Consider the following 17,199-nt stretch of genomic DNA (forward strand, 5'->3'; position numbering starts at 1 on the left):
TAAAATGGGGGCTTATTTGTGAAACCTGAAAGCAGGAACTCATATGTGCCCATGTCTTGGGTATTATTTTTGTGTTCTGTAGCCTTAATTACCATCTTTGCAAAACTTCCCAGCCACGTTATTTATCTATAATTTTCTACCTTTCTTCCTTCCAAAAAAAACCTCTTCAATGCACAGCAAAGACTATTATATAGTAGGAGCAGTAAAATAAAACAGAAGCCCAAACTACAAGAGGAAGGACTTTTAGACCAACTCAGTCCCGTAAGTCAGTGGTAAACTGAAGCCAGGCCGGCTGCAAGGAAGTGCAATTGATAGATGACCTTTACCTCCTAGAGGAGACATACTTTTCATCTGGAGAGACCATCTCTTGACTACATGTATTTCTAAAGGGAGTGATTATCTTTCATGAGTTTGCACATAGTGGTCACTGAAGAATGCAGGACAGTGTGCTCAGTGGTGACTTCAGATGATTCAAACGGGTGAGTCTCACACTGCTCAGTGAAAGCTGAGGCTATGCCCAGAACACCCAGCTCTGGGCTGCTTCGCAGTTGAGCTGCAGTGAGGATGGCGCTGGAAGCAGCAGAGAGCTCAGACAGGCCTCAGAGGCTGTGCAGCTGGAGACACACTGGCCTCTGGTGAGGCCACAAGTCCCAGGGCCTGTCAGAGCTGAAATTGCACCTCTTACCGCCTGGGGGGAAGCAATGGGACATCAAATTGAAGACCCTTTTGAACTGACTAAAGCCCTTGACTGTGCAACTCTGTTCTCCAACATAGGGGCAGGCAGGGAAACCATAGACCCTCAGTCAGACCCTCATCATGTCATTATCATCTCCTGTAGATGCCATTAAGGATGGGGTGAAAAAGAATAAGGCTTCCTCTCCCTCCTCCTCCTCTCAGGTGGGGAGGTCCCCTCTGTTCCTCCATCTGTGTGGTGGCTTCCTTCCTGTCTAAGGCTCTTCTGTTGTCCTGCAGGTGACCGGGCTGGTCCACAAGTGGGCATGGACAAAAGACGATGTGATCCTTCATGTCCTACCACTGCACCACGTCCACGGTGTGGTCAACAAGCTGCTCTGTCCACTCTGGGTGGGAGCCACCTGTGTGATGCTACCGGAGTTCAGCGCCCAGCTGGTAAGTTGGGGATGAGCTCTGTGTGGCCAGATTGGTTGCCTGAGGACCAGGTACCTTCCTCTGGTGTAGACTTTGCCAGGAGTGCAAGTTTTCTGTTGCAGTGATAACAAATCATCCCAATCTGGGGGCTTAAACAGCCCAAATTTATTCTCTTACAGTCAGAGGTCCAAAATGAGTCTTACGGAGCTAAAATCAAGGGGTAGGCAGGCCGCTGATGCTGTCTGGAGGCTCAAATGGAGAATCTGTTCTTGTTTCTTCAATAAGGACCTCATGATCACACTGGGCCCACCCAGATATCTAGGGCAACCTCCTCATCTCAAGATTCTTAACTCTGCAAAGTCCCTTTTGCAACATGAGGTACCACATCCCTGAAGATGAGGACATTTTGGGACCATTCTTTAGTCAACTACCCTGGCTTTTAGCAGTTGTGCAACAGACAGTCCAGCTAGGGACCCTTTATTAGTTTCCCTGCTTATCCCCTTTCAGCACGTTGCTCTTTCCCAACATGCTGTGAGGCTGCAGAGGGCAGGTGGTTGTGGCCATGTGGAGAGGGATGCGGGAGTGAAGCACAGCCACAAAGAGCCATGGCACAGAGCACAGCAGAGCACAGTTTTAAAGGGGAAAGGGCCTGGGACCTGACCTTGCCACTTGACACTTGTGACCTGGCATGCAGCTTTCCCTTGGAGCCTTGCAAACCCTGTCCTAAGAGCCCAGGCACAGCTCTGGGATGGGGGCTAGCGGGCAGGGCTCTGGGACTTCCTTCCCTCCTCCTTCAGTCACCAAGCTCTGCCTTCATCTTTTTATGTTTTATGTTTCAGCTGCAGGACTCTTAATGTTTTTAGGTGAATAAAGAGTCTGAGGCTTAAAGATGCCTTTCAGGGCAGGGTGCTGAGGCACAGTCTGCTTTCAAGGATAAAGGCCTACACGTGGCCTACTGGCCCAGGGATCAAGCTGATTCCCCCACCCCATTTCCCTTGTGGGGCTCTGACTGAGGGCCCTTCCAAATCTGTGATTCTCAGCACTGCTTCCTCCTACCCCCAGATCTCTGCACCGAAGGGAGGAAGGGGCTGGCTGGATTGGGGGCTGTGGGGGCAGCATCTGAGGCTGCTGTGTGCTTAGCAGGGAGTGACTGCTAGGGCAAGTGGGTATAGCCACGGGGCGATGTGAGAAAAGACTCACCTCAGGCAGCTTGTGTAGAAGAATGCAGCAGTACTTTGGGCTCTTCAAGACCCCCTACTACTCCACTCACTCGGAGGGCCTCTCCCAACCGAGATGGCACGGGGAAGCCTCGTCCTGGTGTAAGTTACGGCCCATGGCTCTCGCAGCACAGCCCACTCTGCTCCACCCAGGTTTCTCAGGAGCCAGAGCTCTGCTTGTGGGTTTCTTCTGCCCACACTCCAGTGCTGGCTGATTGTAGGGGAAAAGGAGGGAGAGCTGAGTCTCTAGACTCCCTGTAAACAGGGAGAGCAGGTCCTCACCCTGACTCGGAGTCCCAGAAAGCCCGGATCAGGAACTCAGTGGCCGAGCCCCAGTCGGTGACGGACTTCTCAAGTAGACATTGCCAGGGTCCTCACTTCCTAGTCTGCTTGAAGAGTGACATAAATTCCCAGTAGACCTGGCAGGGATGTGTTGTGTGACCGGCACAGCAGGTCTTACCTTTCCCAAACACAGAGTCCCAGGGACGGGAAAGAAAAGCAGGGAAGAAGCGTGGCTGGTCTTCCTCCTGGCAAAGCCAGGCCTTGTCCCCTTCTCACCTCTCCGAAGCCCACCATTTTGCTCCAGCTGCACTGGCTGCCCTGCTTTCCACACACTCCACACGCCCACTTCATCAGCCCTCTATTCCTGCTGACCCTCGGCGGTCCTCGGTTTGTTCACCTCTGTTACTTTGCTCACTCAACACTGCCGCCGCCCCTCCCCTGCGCCATCCTTGCCCTGCCCCTGCCCTGTTTATCATAGCACTTACCAACCTTGAAGCCCTGCAGAATCATCTCCTCCCCTAGAAGGACACTGAGGACACAGGGTTCCCTTCAGTTCGCAGTGTGTCCCCAGCGCCTAGGGCACAGAGGGTGTGAGTGGTAGTGAATGATGGTGATCAGTGTGATGCATGGGCTCCTGGGCCTCTCGCTTCTCCACTGGCCGTGTGGACCCTGAGGACACGCTGGGGGGCGGCAGGTTCCTACCCCACTCTACAGACTGTCTTGCTTTATTTATCATGACAGGCTGGATTTGTGCAATGGGCACATGGAGACAAACTCCCTTAAATCACTTAGGGGAGAGGTTATTTGTTTAATCAAGTTTTACTGTATCAACTTCTCTGAAACAAAACATAAGTAGATACAATGTAACATGATTGTCAACTTAAAATTTATTACCATAGTCCCTTAAAGTGATAAACTTCTCTGCGAAGCTCTGGGTTCGTGCACATTTATAAAAGCCAGGACAGCAGGATCTGACCTCTTGTGCTCATGGCCTGTGGCAATGGATGGTGTGATGCATGGATAGGCTAGTCAGTGTCGTCGACTGTGGAGAGTTCACATGGAGACATGGCAGAAAGCCTCATTTGCGTGCGGGAGGCCCCATCTGTCGTCCCTGGAGTTCCACCCTCTGAAGAGCTCTTGCTGGTTTAAAGCTTGATGGAACTGACTTTGTTGAATATATATCTGTGTAGCTAAGGTGTTGTGAAAATGAGAATGCATTTGGGACAAGTAAGCACCCAACAGGGAAAAAACCTACAGGGGTTTCGTATCTGTCCCCAGAGCACCAGGTTTTGTGTATTCTTTGGCCTCTTGGGCATTCTCCCACCTCTCCACAGGGGCCCCACCTAGGGTCCTGGGAGCACATGGGTGCCTTAAACACAAGCCTGCCCCGCTCTAAGCAGGGACGGCTGTTGTCTGTCATTAGGATGCTCCTTTCTCCTGTGAAGGTTTTGGGGACAAGAAGCCAGCAGGGCAGTTCAGACCTTCAAGGTTCTTGGCACTGTGCAGCAGAGCTAAATATTGAAACAAATTTGATGTGGTGGTTGATAAAAGATTGTAATCCCAAGATTCAGAATTTTGTGAATTTAGAAACTTATGCTAGTATTATTAAATTTGGGGGTTTGTTTAAGCTTGTATTTAAGAAATTTGTGTAAAGCAGTGGTATGGGATGACCAGAAGCGTGCAGTGGTGCTTAAGTCGTAGATCCGAGGTCCTCAGGTCGTCCTGCTGAACAAAACGCATGCCAGCAGTGGGGTGACAGGCTGTCACATCCTGCGAGGCTGACTGATGAGGTGACAGTGACTCGGAGGAAAGACAGGAAGATGGATGGGTGAACTGCGTGTTGTCACCCCTGAGAAACAAAGTCTGACTGTTGATGAGCTGTCGAGAGTTTCGATCGATTTCTTGTCTCAGAAGACTGTGCTCTGGCCGACTTCCTTGGGATTCAGCAGCAGCAGCAGCAGCAGCACTAAATCAGAGCAGGACCGTGGGGCTGGTGCGCACTCCTCTGTTGACCTGCTGGGTACCTGCTCAAGGGCAGGGGCTCTGCCCACAGGCAGCTGGGGGAACCACCAGAGCGTTCTCTTGGGGCCAGCATACCCCTGCCCAGGACATCCTTTCCTGTGACCCCAGACAAAGTTCATTCTGGGATCTGAGAAACTGGATCTCATTTAAGTGGGTAGGTGGTGAGGGGTGATTTCAGGCAATGGGTGTATCAAGGTACAGGCAGAATTTGGGGAAGTGAAGCACAGCTCAAATCTGCTCCACAGTGTGAGGGTCACCAGGTCAGGAGGTGCTCACACCTCAGATCTGCTCCACAGTGTGGGGGTCACTAGGGCATGGGGTGCTCACACCTCAGATCTGCTCCACAGTGTGGGGGTCACTAGAGCATGGGGTGCTCACACCTCAGATCTGCTCCACAGTGTGGGGGTCACTAGGGCAGGAGGTGCTCACAGGCCTTAGGAGCCAGACCGGCAGCTGTTTTCCCATCTCTGGTCCTTCGTTATGGAGTATCCTTCCTTGTTGCCAGATTTTGACCAGACCACCTTAAAAACAACAAGAACCCCTTCCTGTGTGTTGTGTAGAATTACCAAGAAGTAGCTGGTGGTTTCATCTGTGGGGGTTCTTGCTTGAGGCAGGTTAAGTGTGTATTGCAGTCTCTCACCTGCAACCAGTCCTGTCCTTGCTTTTGCTTGGCCTGGCAGTACTGCTGGTTCAGATATGGCCCCGGGTTTTCAGTCCTGGCTGCACATCAGGGTCACACTGGGAAGATGTTAAGTAAAAGAGGTGCCTGGGCCCCTCACATCCGAGGTCTGGCAGGACTCCGACCGCCTGCAGCCTGATTTGGGAACTGCTGTTTGGTCTTGCTGTGACAGCTCACATCAGAGCAGGCAGAAGCGTTTTCACTAGTGAAATGCGGGGCCTAGAGAGGGAGCCCTCAGAGCTATGATTTTTCAGTTACTATGTGTTGCAACAGCTGGAGGAGGAGTGCTGCTGTTCTAACTATCTGCTTCAGTATAGAAGCTGCCCTCTTTGCTGATTTGGGTGAACCTAAGAATGGCGAGGCCTTTCCAGCTGCATGCAAGGCTCGGGTGGATGTCTCTGTGCCAGAGTCAGATGTCTGCATCGATGACCAAGGACCAGTTAACATCCTTCATTTGGCCGACTGTGCTCCATCCTTCCTTTAGCCCCCTGTGGGAAGTCTGGGTGGGACCACGTGTGTGGCTGGTGGAGGAGGCCTGGCCAGGACCACAGGTCCCCAGAGTGGATGGAGGGCTCACAAGGCCTGTCCTCCCTCCTCTCATGCCAGAGCACATGTCTCACCTGGGGCATGTGCAGTTCAATTCTCTACCATTTTGTGCCCTCTAGTCCAAGTGCTCATGGTAACAGCCGAGCCCTTGGTGATTGGAGTAAGGACCAGGCTAAGGTGTTGTTGCCCGGACTTGGTGGTGGCAAGGTCTACACATGGGTCAGCCACACTAAACACAACCCAGCTGCTCACCTCTGAAAGCCACAATGGGTGAGAAGGAGATGGGGGCCCCGAGGCTGCTCCTTCTCAACTAGATCAGGATATTGATACTCTCAGGAAGCCTGAGTGGTGTCTAGTATGTCCCCTTGGCCATTCTCCTCCCAGGACTCATGCCTTTCCTGGTGACAGGTGGCCGCTGATCTGCAATTCTTTATAAGTCAGTGGGAGATACAATAGGATGCCACACAGAATTTCCAGCAAATCTGCATTTCAGAGCTTGGAAGGGACCTGAGGGATTCAGTTCAAATTAATATCATGTGGTGAAAGGATGGAAGCTGAAAAGCTTGGTCAAGGTCACAGCCGCTCCTGGGGCAGTGAGGGCAGCCTGTCAGTGGATTTGCTAAGGCCTGGATTTCCAGCGCTTTGTTCTCACTGCTGGACCACTGCTTAGTATGCAGTGATTCTGAGCCATTAGGTTTTATTTCCTCTCTACTCAGCATAGGAAGAAGTATAATTGTAGGGAAGGGTACTCCATGACCACATTAAAAAGAAAAACTCCACTTCTCATTTCTTTACACACTGATTTCCTATCTACTCAGCAATGGAGAAATTGGATTGGTGTTAACATACATGAACTCCCTCAGTCATTCCATTTAACATGACTTGTTAATATTTTTTTTCATAAATAATATTAGCTCACTTCTTTGCCTGTAAAGAATTATAGAATATGAGTTTTAAGGGCCCTTAGAGAGATAACCCCATCTAACCCCTCTTTTCATTGTAGTCCTAAAACTGTTTAAGTTATGTGATGTTTCAGATATCTACAAGAGAAATGAACACCCATTTGCCATCACCCAGCTTCAAGAACAATTAATTCAGAGCCATTCTTGTTTCATCTAGAAACATCTTTTCTCAGCTTATGATTATTTTCAAACAAATCCCAGACATCATGTTTTAGCATCTCTAAAAGGTAGAGACACTTTTTTTCTTAGAGTTAACAGCATGATGAGGTAATGAGCAAGAATCACTTGATATCACATATTACCATCAATACTAACACTATCGATGACCCCTCAGTTTTTAAGTTTGTTAGAATTAGATCTAATTAATTCCTGCCTTGAGCATGGTTGATATATGCTGCTTCTGTTGCTTCACATGCAGGTTTCCCCTTGGTCTCTTCCTTGCATTTTCTGTTGGCGTAAGAAGTCAGGCTGGGTGTCCTGTAGACTCTCCCACAGTCTGGTTTTGTGGATTGCATCCCTGTGGTGTCATTTAACATGTGTTTTCTGAAAATCAGTAATTTGATCCGAAGGCATGATAAGATTTGGGGTTTTTGTTTTGTTTTGTTTTGATAGGAAGGAGACTTGAGAGGTCTAATGGGGACACATTTACCTCCTTGTCTCTTGTGATATCAGCACTAACTGGTGCTTACTACCTAGAGCCATTAATTTCACTGGGGCTTATAAAATGGGAAATGTTGTCATGGCTTCTTTTATTTTAATTGAGGTGTAATTTATGTAAGTAAATGTATATAAATTAAGAATACAGCTGATCCATTTATATCTGTGTATACATCTGTGTAGCAGTTACCACCCAGATAAAGATAGAGGACATTCACATCATCCCAGAATGTTCTTTCATGCTCTTCTTTCTCATCAGCACCCCACACCTCCATACACCCAGAGGTAGCACTAGTCTGGCTTATGTCACCAGAGGTTAGTTTTACAAGTTTTACATGTTCCTCATGTAAATGGACTTGACAGTATGTGTTCTTTTGTGCTTTGGAGCTCGTCATACTATTGTAAGATTTTTTTCTTACATCAGTTGTAATTGGTTCTTTTGTGTTGCTGTGTTGTATGAAAGGCCACAGTTTATCCATTCAGCTATTGAAGGACATTGCCTTGTTTCCAATTTGGGGATATTATGAATAAAGCTGCTATATACACTCTCATACAGCTCTTTCTGTGGACATTTGTCTTCGATCTATGCCTGCTTTGCTAGATACCATCTGGGCTGGACATATACTTAGTTTTGGCTGAACAGACGAACGATTCTCCAAAGTAGTTACGTGGTTTATACTTCCACGAGCAGAGTGTGAGTGCTATACTTAGCCACATCCTACCCGCAGGTAGTTTTGTCAGTTTTGGCCACTCAGGTGGGTGTGTTTTCATTTCCTTGTATTGAGGTGAAGTGAAATGCACAGATCTAAGTGTGTGGTTTAGTATGTTTTGATGAATACATCTGTGCAACACACACCCAGCTTTGGTTATAAGACATTCCCAAACCCCCGAAGTTTTCTCACAACTCCTTCCAGTCTTCCTCCCACCAGCGGCAGCCACCTCTTCTGATGTTTATTGCTCTAAGTTGGTTTATCTGCTCTTGAACTGCACCTGTAATAGAACCATAGCGTTTATCTCACTTCTTCCGCTGAGCATAATATTTTTGAGATTTATCCGTGTTGCATGTGTCAGCAATTTATTCCTTTTTATCATCAACTACCCACTGTTGTTCATCTATTCTCCTGTTGATGGATGTTTGGGTTGTTTACATTTTTGGCCTTATGAATAGAGCTGCTCGGAACATTCTCATGTAAGCCTTTTTGCAGGTGTTTGTTTTCATTTCTTTTGGGTAAATACCCAGGGGTAGCATCACTGGACCATAGAGTTGTGTGTGTAACTTTATAAGAAACTACTGAACCGTTTCCAAGGTGGCTGTCCATCCTGTCCTGCTGTCAGCATGTGAGCCTGTCGGTGCTCATGCCTTTGCTGGCACCAGGCAGTATCAGGATTTTTAAACTTCGGTCATCCTAGCGGGTGTGTAATGCTGCCTCCTTGTCATTAAAACTTGCATTTCTCTGATGACTAATGATGTTGAGCACTTTTCATGTAGTTATTGGTTGTTCATAGATTTTCTAATGTAAAATGCCTCTTTAAGTCTTTTATCCATTTATTAATTGGGCAGTGTTTCCTTTTATTATTAATCTGTAGGTGTTCTTTATATATTCTGGAGGAAAAAAGGTCAGAAATAGGTTTTGTGAATCTTTCCCCCAGTTTCTGGCTTATTGTTTTACTTTTTTAACCGTCCTTTGATAAAGAGAATTTTTAATTTTGATAAATCTAAATTGAGAATGGTAATGGTGGACATCATCGCTGACTTCTCAGTCTTTGGGAAAGCATTATATTTTACAATGAAGTCTGATATTAACTGTGGTATTTTGTAGATATTGTCTGTAGTGTGTTTTTATTGTAGAGTGGGTTGAATAGTATTAAATCATTTTTTAAAAAAAGATTTCTTTATTTATTTTTAGAGAGAGGGAAAAGGAAGGAGAAAGAGAGGGAGAGAAACATCAATGTGTGGTTTTGCCTCTCACATGTACCCCAACCAGGGACCCACCCCGCAACCCCAGCATGTGCCCTGACCAGGAATTGAACCAGTGACCCTTTGGTTCGCAGGCCGGTGCTTAATCCACTGAGCCACACCAGCCAGGGCAAATCATTTTTCTTTATCTGTGGAGGTGCTCATGTAGAGTTTTCCCCCTTCTGTTCATGTGGTTATAGTTATACTGGTTAAAGTTTTTAATGTTTCTAATTTCCTGATCTTGTGACCTTTCAATAAACCTTCTTTGTTATGATGTGTTATTCTTTTTATAGATTGCTTGGCTTGTTTTGCTAATATTTTTTATGGGTTTTGCATCTGTGTTTATGAGGAACATAGATCTGTTGTTTTCTTGTGGTGTCCTTGCTAGGCTTGTGTATGAGGATATGCTCACTTCTGAAAGGAGTTTGGCTGTGCTTCCCTTTTTCTGTCTCTGGGAGCGTGTGTGTAAAGCTGAAACTACCCTTTCCTTACATATTTGGTAGAATTCACTCTTGAAGCTATGTAGACTGAACTTCTCCAGGAAGGTTTTAAATTAAGAAGTCAGGTTCTTTTATAGGTATAGTACTTCTGTTATTTTATTTTTTGTTTCTTGTGCCAGTTTTCATTATTTTTGTTTTTAAAGGAAGTTGTTTATTTTGTCAAAATTGTCAGATTTATTTACATGCAGTAGTTTATAATTTCTCTCATCTTTTTAATGTATCTAGGATTTGTAGTGATGTCTCCTTTAAGTGTCTGATATTGTAGTTTGTGTTTCATTCCTTTTCTTGATCATTCTTGTTTTAGAGGTTTATCAATTTTATTAATCTCTCCAAAGAACCAACTTTGTTGATTTTCCCTAATGTACCTATGCTTTGTATTCCATTAACTTCTTTATTATTTCCTTCCTTTAGCTTCATGATACATTACCATTATTATTGCTTTAAACAGTCACAAGTCCTTAAATTATTTTAAAAATAGCCCATGTATTTCTTTTTCTGGTGCTTTTCATTTGTTCCTTCAGGTCTGTGCTTCCCTCTTGGGTCGTTTCCCTCCAGCTTGAAGAACTTCTTTTGCTAGTTCTTATAGTATAGCTCTACTAATGACAGATTCTCTCAGCTTGTTTCACTGAAATGTTCTTACTGCATTTTCCCTTTTCGGAGGATGTAGATTTCCAGATGTAATTCACATACCATAAAACTCATCTATCGTGAATGATTTAAATAGTTATGTAACCATTATCTCAAGTCCTACTCCCACACCCAGCCCCTGGCAGCCACCACTATCAGCCTTCTGTCTCTGTAGATTTTCCTTTTCTGGACCTTGTGTATAAATGGAATCATATAATATGTAGTCTTTTGTGTCTGGCTTCCTTCATTCTGCAAAACATCTTTGTATTTCATCCATATTGTACCGTGGGTATCAGTAGTTTGTTCCTTTTGTTCCCAAATAGCATCACATGTGTGGCTGTCCCACATTTTTTTCACCTATTTACCATTTGATGGGCATTTGGATTACTTCCAGTTTTTGTTTATTAAGAATATTGCTGCTCTGGACACTTGCATACAGATCCTTGTATGGACATGTTTTCATTTACCTTATATAGATGTGTAGGAGTACAGTTACTGGACTCTGTAGTCAAGTTATGCTTAATGTTTTAGGAAACTACCAAACTGTTTTCCAAAATGCTATATTGTTTACATTCTTGCCAGCAGTATATGAATGGTGCATTTTCTGTACGTCTTCACCAACACTTGTTTATTGGTTTTTAAAAAATTATTATTATACTGGATATAAAGTATCTCATTGTGGTTTTAATTTGAATTTCCCTAATGAATAATGATGTTGAGCATTTTCTCATGGTCTTGTTTGCATCCATAGATCTTCTTTGGTGAACTGTCTATTCAGATCTTGGCCCATTTATTTATTTATTTATTTATCTCACCTAAGAACTTTTTTTTTTTCATTGCTTTTAGAGAGAGAGGAAGGGAGAGAGGAAGGGAGAGAGGAAGACATTGATGTGACAGAGAAACATTGACTGGTTGCCTCCCATACATGCCCAGACTGGGAATCATATACACCCAGACTGGAGATTGCACACACCCGGACCAGGGATTGAACCTGAAACCTAGGTATGTGCCCTGACTGGGAATCGAACCCACAACCCTGGGTCACGGGATGACACTCCAACTAATTGAGCCACACTGGCCAGGACTGGTTATTTTTCTTCTTACTGTGAGTTTTAGGGGATCTTTACAGATTCTGGATATAAGTTCTTTATCAGATATATAGTTTGCAAATATTTTCTCCTAGTCTGGCTTGTCTTTTAATTTTCTTAATGGTATCTTTTGGAACACACATGTTTTTAATTTGATAAAATCTGTTCCATCAGTTTTTAAATTTCATAGATCATGCTGTTTGGTACCATATCTAAGAAATCTTTGCCTAACCAAAGTTTATGAAAAGTTTCTCGTATGTTTTTTCCTAGAAGTTTTGTAGTTTTTAGCCCATGCATTTAGGCCTCTGATCCTCTTTCGGTTAATTTTTTTGTATGGGGAGGTAAGAGTCTAAAATTCGTCTTTTTGCATGTGGATTTCAGTAGTCTCACCAGTTGGTTGAAAAGATTATTCTTTATCCCATTGAAGTGACTTGGCTCCATTGTCAAAAATGAATTGGCCATCAATGTATTGGTTGATTGCTGAACATTCATCTGTTCCATTGATCACTGTTGCTTTAGAGTAAGCTTTGGAGTGGGAAGTATGAATCCACCTTTATTCTTTCCACATTTGTTTTAACTCCTCTGGGTCCTTTGCCTTTCCATGTAAATTGTAGAGTCAGCTTGTCCATTTCTGCAAAGCAGCTTGCTGGGATTTGGGGAGGAATGCCTTCAAGCTGTAGCTCAGTTTATGGTGAATTGCCGTCTTAACAATATTGTGTCTTTCATTCCATGGACATGGAGTATCTCTCCATTTGTTTAGCTCTTCTCTCTTTTCCTCCTCTAGGACTATAGTTAGAGTATGTTAGATTGTTTCATGTTGTCCCACACATGGCTCACACTCTATTCTCTTTTTCTTTTCTTTCTTGTCTATTCTACAGTTTATAGACTCCTGTTTCCCTTGACTAATGTTTCACTTCTTCATTTTTAAAAAGAATCCTCACTGGAGGACATATTTATTGATTTTAGAGCATGAGGAAGTGTGGGGTGGGGGAAAACATAGATGTTAGAAATATCAATCGGTTACCTCCCATAGGTGCCTCAAAACTGGGGATCGAACCTAGGCTAGGTATGTGCTCTGACTGAGAATCAAACCCACAGCCTTTTGGTGTGTGGAACAATGCTCCAACCAACTGAACCACACAGGGCAGGGCTTTTTTTCTGCTGCATCTAGTCTGTTAAGTCTACCCAGTGAAGTCTTAATTTCAGATAATATATTTTTTAATATTATAAAGGTTCTTTTTTGAAATTCTACTTCTCTGGTGAAATCCTTGATTATCCCTCATATTGTGCATTTGTCTTCTAAATTCCTTAGCCTATTTATTGTAGTTATTTTAAATTCCTTGTCAGCTAATTCCAAAATCTGTATCTTCTGGAGGGTCTGCTTTTATTGACCCTTAATCATGGGTAATATTTTTCTGTTTCCTTATTACATGCTTTGTAATTTGGGGGTGGAGAGATGACAGTCATTGTCTTTAAAAGAATATTATTTTCCCCAGAGAAGCCTTTCCTTTGTGTAGCAGCTAAGGCAAAGAGCTAATTACTGCCATCCAGTTAGGAACTGGGATGGGTTGGGGTTGGACTGCAGCCTTAGTTTCCATTTATCCCAAGTTTCAGTGCCTTAGGGATGAGCTCTGTGTGCGTTCGGTGTACTGGGCTCCCAGCCTCATGAGCTCGCTGCTCTCCTCCCTGACTGTGGGCTTACACGGTGATGCTGTGGTGGAGAGAACTGCAGAATGAGCATAACATGCCAGCTTTTCTTGAAGATTAAGAGTAACACACAAGCGCTTAACCTGGTAAGAACTTGAAGCATCTTTATATTAAGACAAATATTTATTACAGATTAAAATACAAAATTCACTTAATTTAGACAATGAAACAATGTCATCTGTTCAACATGTAACATGCTTGTTTGTGCCAGGCACTGTGCTAACTTTCAGGCTCACCAGTGGCCACTTGGAGAAGTCTGAGGTGCCACATATCGCCTGATGGCAGATCCAAGGCCAGACCTTGTCTCTCTGCACTTCTCTCTCGACCATCTCCCTCCTCATGGTTCACTCCAAAGGCCAGACACAAGTGTCCCCAGCACAGGGTGATTTCTATGGGAATGGCCAGAGACATTGTCATTCCATAAAAGTGAGATGGCTTTTAAGACGAGAGCTACTTACAGACACTACTTCTTCCGAAAAGAAGAGGCCTCCATTGAGAGCACTGTTCCCGGAACTGGAGGTGTCCGTACATGTGTGCATGTCTTTTAATCTTTGCTATGCACTTCCTCTGTTCTTTCTAGGTTTGGGAAAAGTTCTTAAGTTCTGAGACTCCACGGATTAATGTGTTTATGGCAGTGCCTACAATATACACCAAGTTGATGGATTATTATGACAAGCATTTTACTCAGCCTCATGTCCAGGATTTTGTGCGTGCAGTTTGTGAAGAAAAGATCAGGTAAATGAAAGCATATATATCATCAAATATAACTTATTTCTAATAAATCAGTCCTGCTAAGCAGTATTTTCCATTTCCTTTAAAATATACATTTATACATTTTGCCCTGCCTGGTGTGGCTCAGTGGATTGAGTGTTGGCCTGCGAACCAAAGGGTTGCTGGTTTGATTCCTGGTCGGGGCACATGCCTGGATTCCAGGCCAGGTCCTCCATTGGGGGGTGCAAGAAGCAATCAATCAATGTATCTCTTGCACACCGATGTTTCTCTCCCTCCCTTTCTGTCTCCCTTCCCCTCTCTAAAAATAAATAAATAATTCCCCTCTCTAAAAGTAAATAAATAAAATCTTTAAAATATATATATACATTTACACATTTATATCAACATTGTCTATATATCTATGTGTATTCTATATCTGTCTCTCTGTCCTGTCTTTCTGTAGCTCGATCTGCATGTATACCTCTATCTGTATTCTATTCATCTTCCTCTCTCTGTCTATCTTTGTCTGTCTTGTGGCAGTTCAGAGAATGAGGGTGAGGACAGTGAACTGACTGTTTTGCTCCCATTCTTTCTGACCCCACGTTTACATGCCTTCCCCAGCTCCTGCTGTATCATTTCTCTCCACCAGTCTGTGGCTTTGGAGCCCTCCCTGCGGGGGGGCCCTGTCACATCTCTCCTGACAGAGGTGCGCCAAGTCTTTTGAGCTCTTCAGGGGCATGAAGCACGCTGCACTCTCTTACGAACTTGTAGTCACTGCCGGCTCCTCTCCCTGTTATACTGAAGCGTGACCCACTTAGAGGGCACACCTCAGTGGGTAGCTTGGTGAGTTTTCACAGGTCCAGTAGACACATGTCACCAGTAAGACACGACAAGCTATGTCTGTGGCAAGCACAACCTTTCAACACCACAGTGAGCGAGCTGCTAGACAGATTTGAATTTAAAATTCCAATGTGTATGTATGTGTGTTTCTGTGACCTCTGGCCCACTCCGTGCACCTGATTCCTAGTCCTTAAGAAACCAAGAAGGGCACCTTTGTTTCCCTAAGAGAATTCTAGATTTTCCAAGACAAATATTTGGTATTGTTATGATTTTGCTCCCACATTCCTTTGCTCCTCTTCTGTAAAGACGTTTTGGTGAAACTATAGCCCTTGTCTGATGTTACCTGCTACCCATCACCTAATGGCCCACCCTCTCCCAAGCCATTGTGGGGTTGGGCAGCTGTGATGGAGGTATCCAGGGCTCAGCCACCAATGCAAAAGTGGGATAGGAGCACATTGTACCCAACCCTACAGAACCTATGGCAGGAATATTATCAGAGAGAGAAAGTAAACCAGGGTGATTCCCAGGTAACAGAGGCTCTGAGACCTCCCCTGTTTAGGCTCGCAGTGGGGTGAGTCCTTGTGAGTCATATACCCTTGTGAGGGAACACAGCAGTTGGTTCTTCTCTAGTCCAAACTAGAACCAAAAACCTCTTTCTTTCTACACGTAATGCTTAAGTGACATGGTGTATACCAGAGTAGTTGGGAGCTCTCAGGTGTTACATAAATGTCATTGTCACCATCATGAGCCCCTTAAGCACAAGACAGTGTGAAGAACCTCTACATACATCCCTCAGCTATGAAATGTCTCCTGCCCCTTTACCCTTCAGACCTGGTAGCATTTTACCCATAATCTAAATTCTGTAGTAATTATCTTACTATTACTGTTATTTAGGATTGTTTATGAAGAGCATAAAATTTGCAAAGAGTGCCACCAAAGACCCTAAAATTAATTTTTTCTTTTACCTTGATTACTCATTCCTTTTGAAGACCTATTTATATTCTAAAGTATACCTAACAAATTCTTTTCAAAGAATAAAGTTAAATCTTATCCCCCAACTGTGGGTTTTTTTAATCATTAATTTTTAAATGATGATGTTTATTGTGTTGAACATTGGTGTCATCTCAGAAGCTAAGGTTGCCTCTGATTTGCCGGGTAGGTTGATGGTATCGGGATCAGCTGCCCTGCCGCTGCCTGTGCTAGAGAAGTGGAAGCAGATCACAGGCCACACTCTGCTGGAGAGGTACGGGATGACGGAGATCGGCATGGCCCTGTCCAACCCACTGACTGCAGCAGCTCGCTTGCCAGGTATACACAGGGGCTTCTCGGGGCATTGGCCAGGTGGCCACGGCCTGTTCCTTCTGAGCACTCACTTTATCCCAAGTGGCCAGGTAAGTGTAGGATGGAAAGGTGTTATTTATACCAGTGTCTTTTCCAAGTTATCTGGGGGACAGGTGGGTAGACTGGGAACTACCAGAACCCATGTGCTCATCAGAGTGCCTACTAGAGTGCGGTGCTGCTTATGTCCAGACCAAGATGGCCGCTGGTAAGAGCCTCCTATCCAGGTGCCCTGAGCACACAAGGCCAGTGGCAGCAGGAGATGTGACAGGTATGTGGGGAGAGGGGGAGAGGATCTACCACCTGTGCTGAGCGACCTGTACACATCTGGATGACCTGCTACTCTAGACAGAGATTCTTGTTTTTGGTCTTCCTGTCCAGCCTTCTCTAAGATGTTTTACTCTGACTTTCATTTAAATAGACCTGTACATCCTGGGTCTTGTACAGGGACTCTTCAAACAGAGCCCAAGGCCTGAGATGGGAACATGCTCTGTTCTGTTCTTGGCCCTTGTCTAGTCCTCAGGAGAACTCACCTTTCATGTGTCCAGAACACACTGATATCTCATTAGAAGTAAAAGTAAAATAAACCTACATTTATAATTATATCTTTACATCCATTTATCTTGTACATAGAGTGAATTTTCACCTCTCACGTTCAGTTGTGTGAGTAGTCATGTAGCTACCATCACACTCAAGACAGAGGGTTTAGTCACCTCACAGCCTTTCCCTTTCTTGTGTGGTCAGCACCTTCTCCATCCCTGGGCCAGGCAGGCACCTACCTGTTTTCACTTCCTGTAATTGTTGTTTCTAGAATGTCATATAAATGAATCCTATAGGACAAGGCTGTTTGGGTCTGGCTTTTCTCACTTAGCAGGATGTATCTGCGACTTGTCTGTGTCATCACATGTCCCTTTCCGTTGCCATATAGGGCTCGTTGTGGACAAGTCACTATTTATTAA

The 17,199-nt window shown here is 44.6% G+C and overlaps 1 protein-coding gene across 10 annotated transcripts in view; it reads left to right on the forward strand.

The window, feature by feature from the left end:
• The window catches only part of ACSF3 (acyl-CoA synthetase family member 3), a 76,981-nt gene that overhangs the window by 7,647 nt on the left and 52,135 nt on the right, over positions 1–17,199 (forward strand). For all 10 annotated transcript variants that reach the window (XR_016507876.1, XR_016507872.1, XR_016507874.1 and 7 more), the window contains 3 exons: positions 973–1,128; positions 13,932–14,086; positions 16,062–16,210. Coding sequence is in view for 5 of the 10 variants with exons in the window: in XM_090261202.1 (XP_090117328.1) it covers positions 973–1,128; positions 13,932–14,086; positions 16,062–16,210 (460 nt within the window). In the remaining 5 variants the exon portion in view is untranslated. The remainder of the gene's footprint in view (positions 1–972; positions 1,129–13,931; positions 14,087–16,061; positions 16,211–17,199) is intronic.

Source organism: Furipterus horrens, unplaced genomic scaffold (assembly GCF_987537825.1).
Source record: "Furipterus horrens unplaced genomic scaffold, mFurHor1.1.pri manual_scaffold_13, whole genome shotgun sequence".
Classification (NCBI taxonomy): Eukaryota; Metazoa; Chordata; class Mammalia; order Chiroptera; family Furipteridae; genus Furipterus; species Furipterus horrens.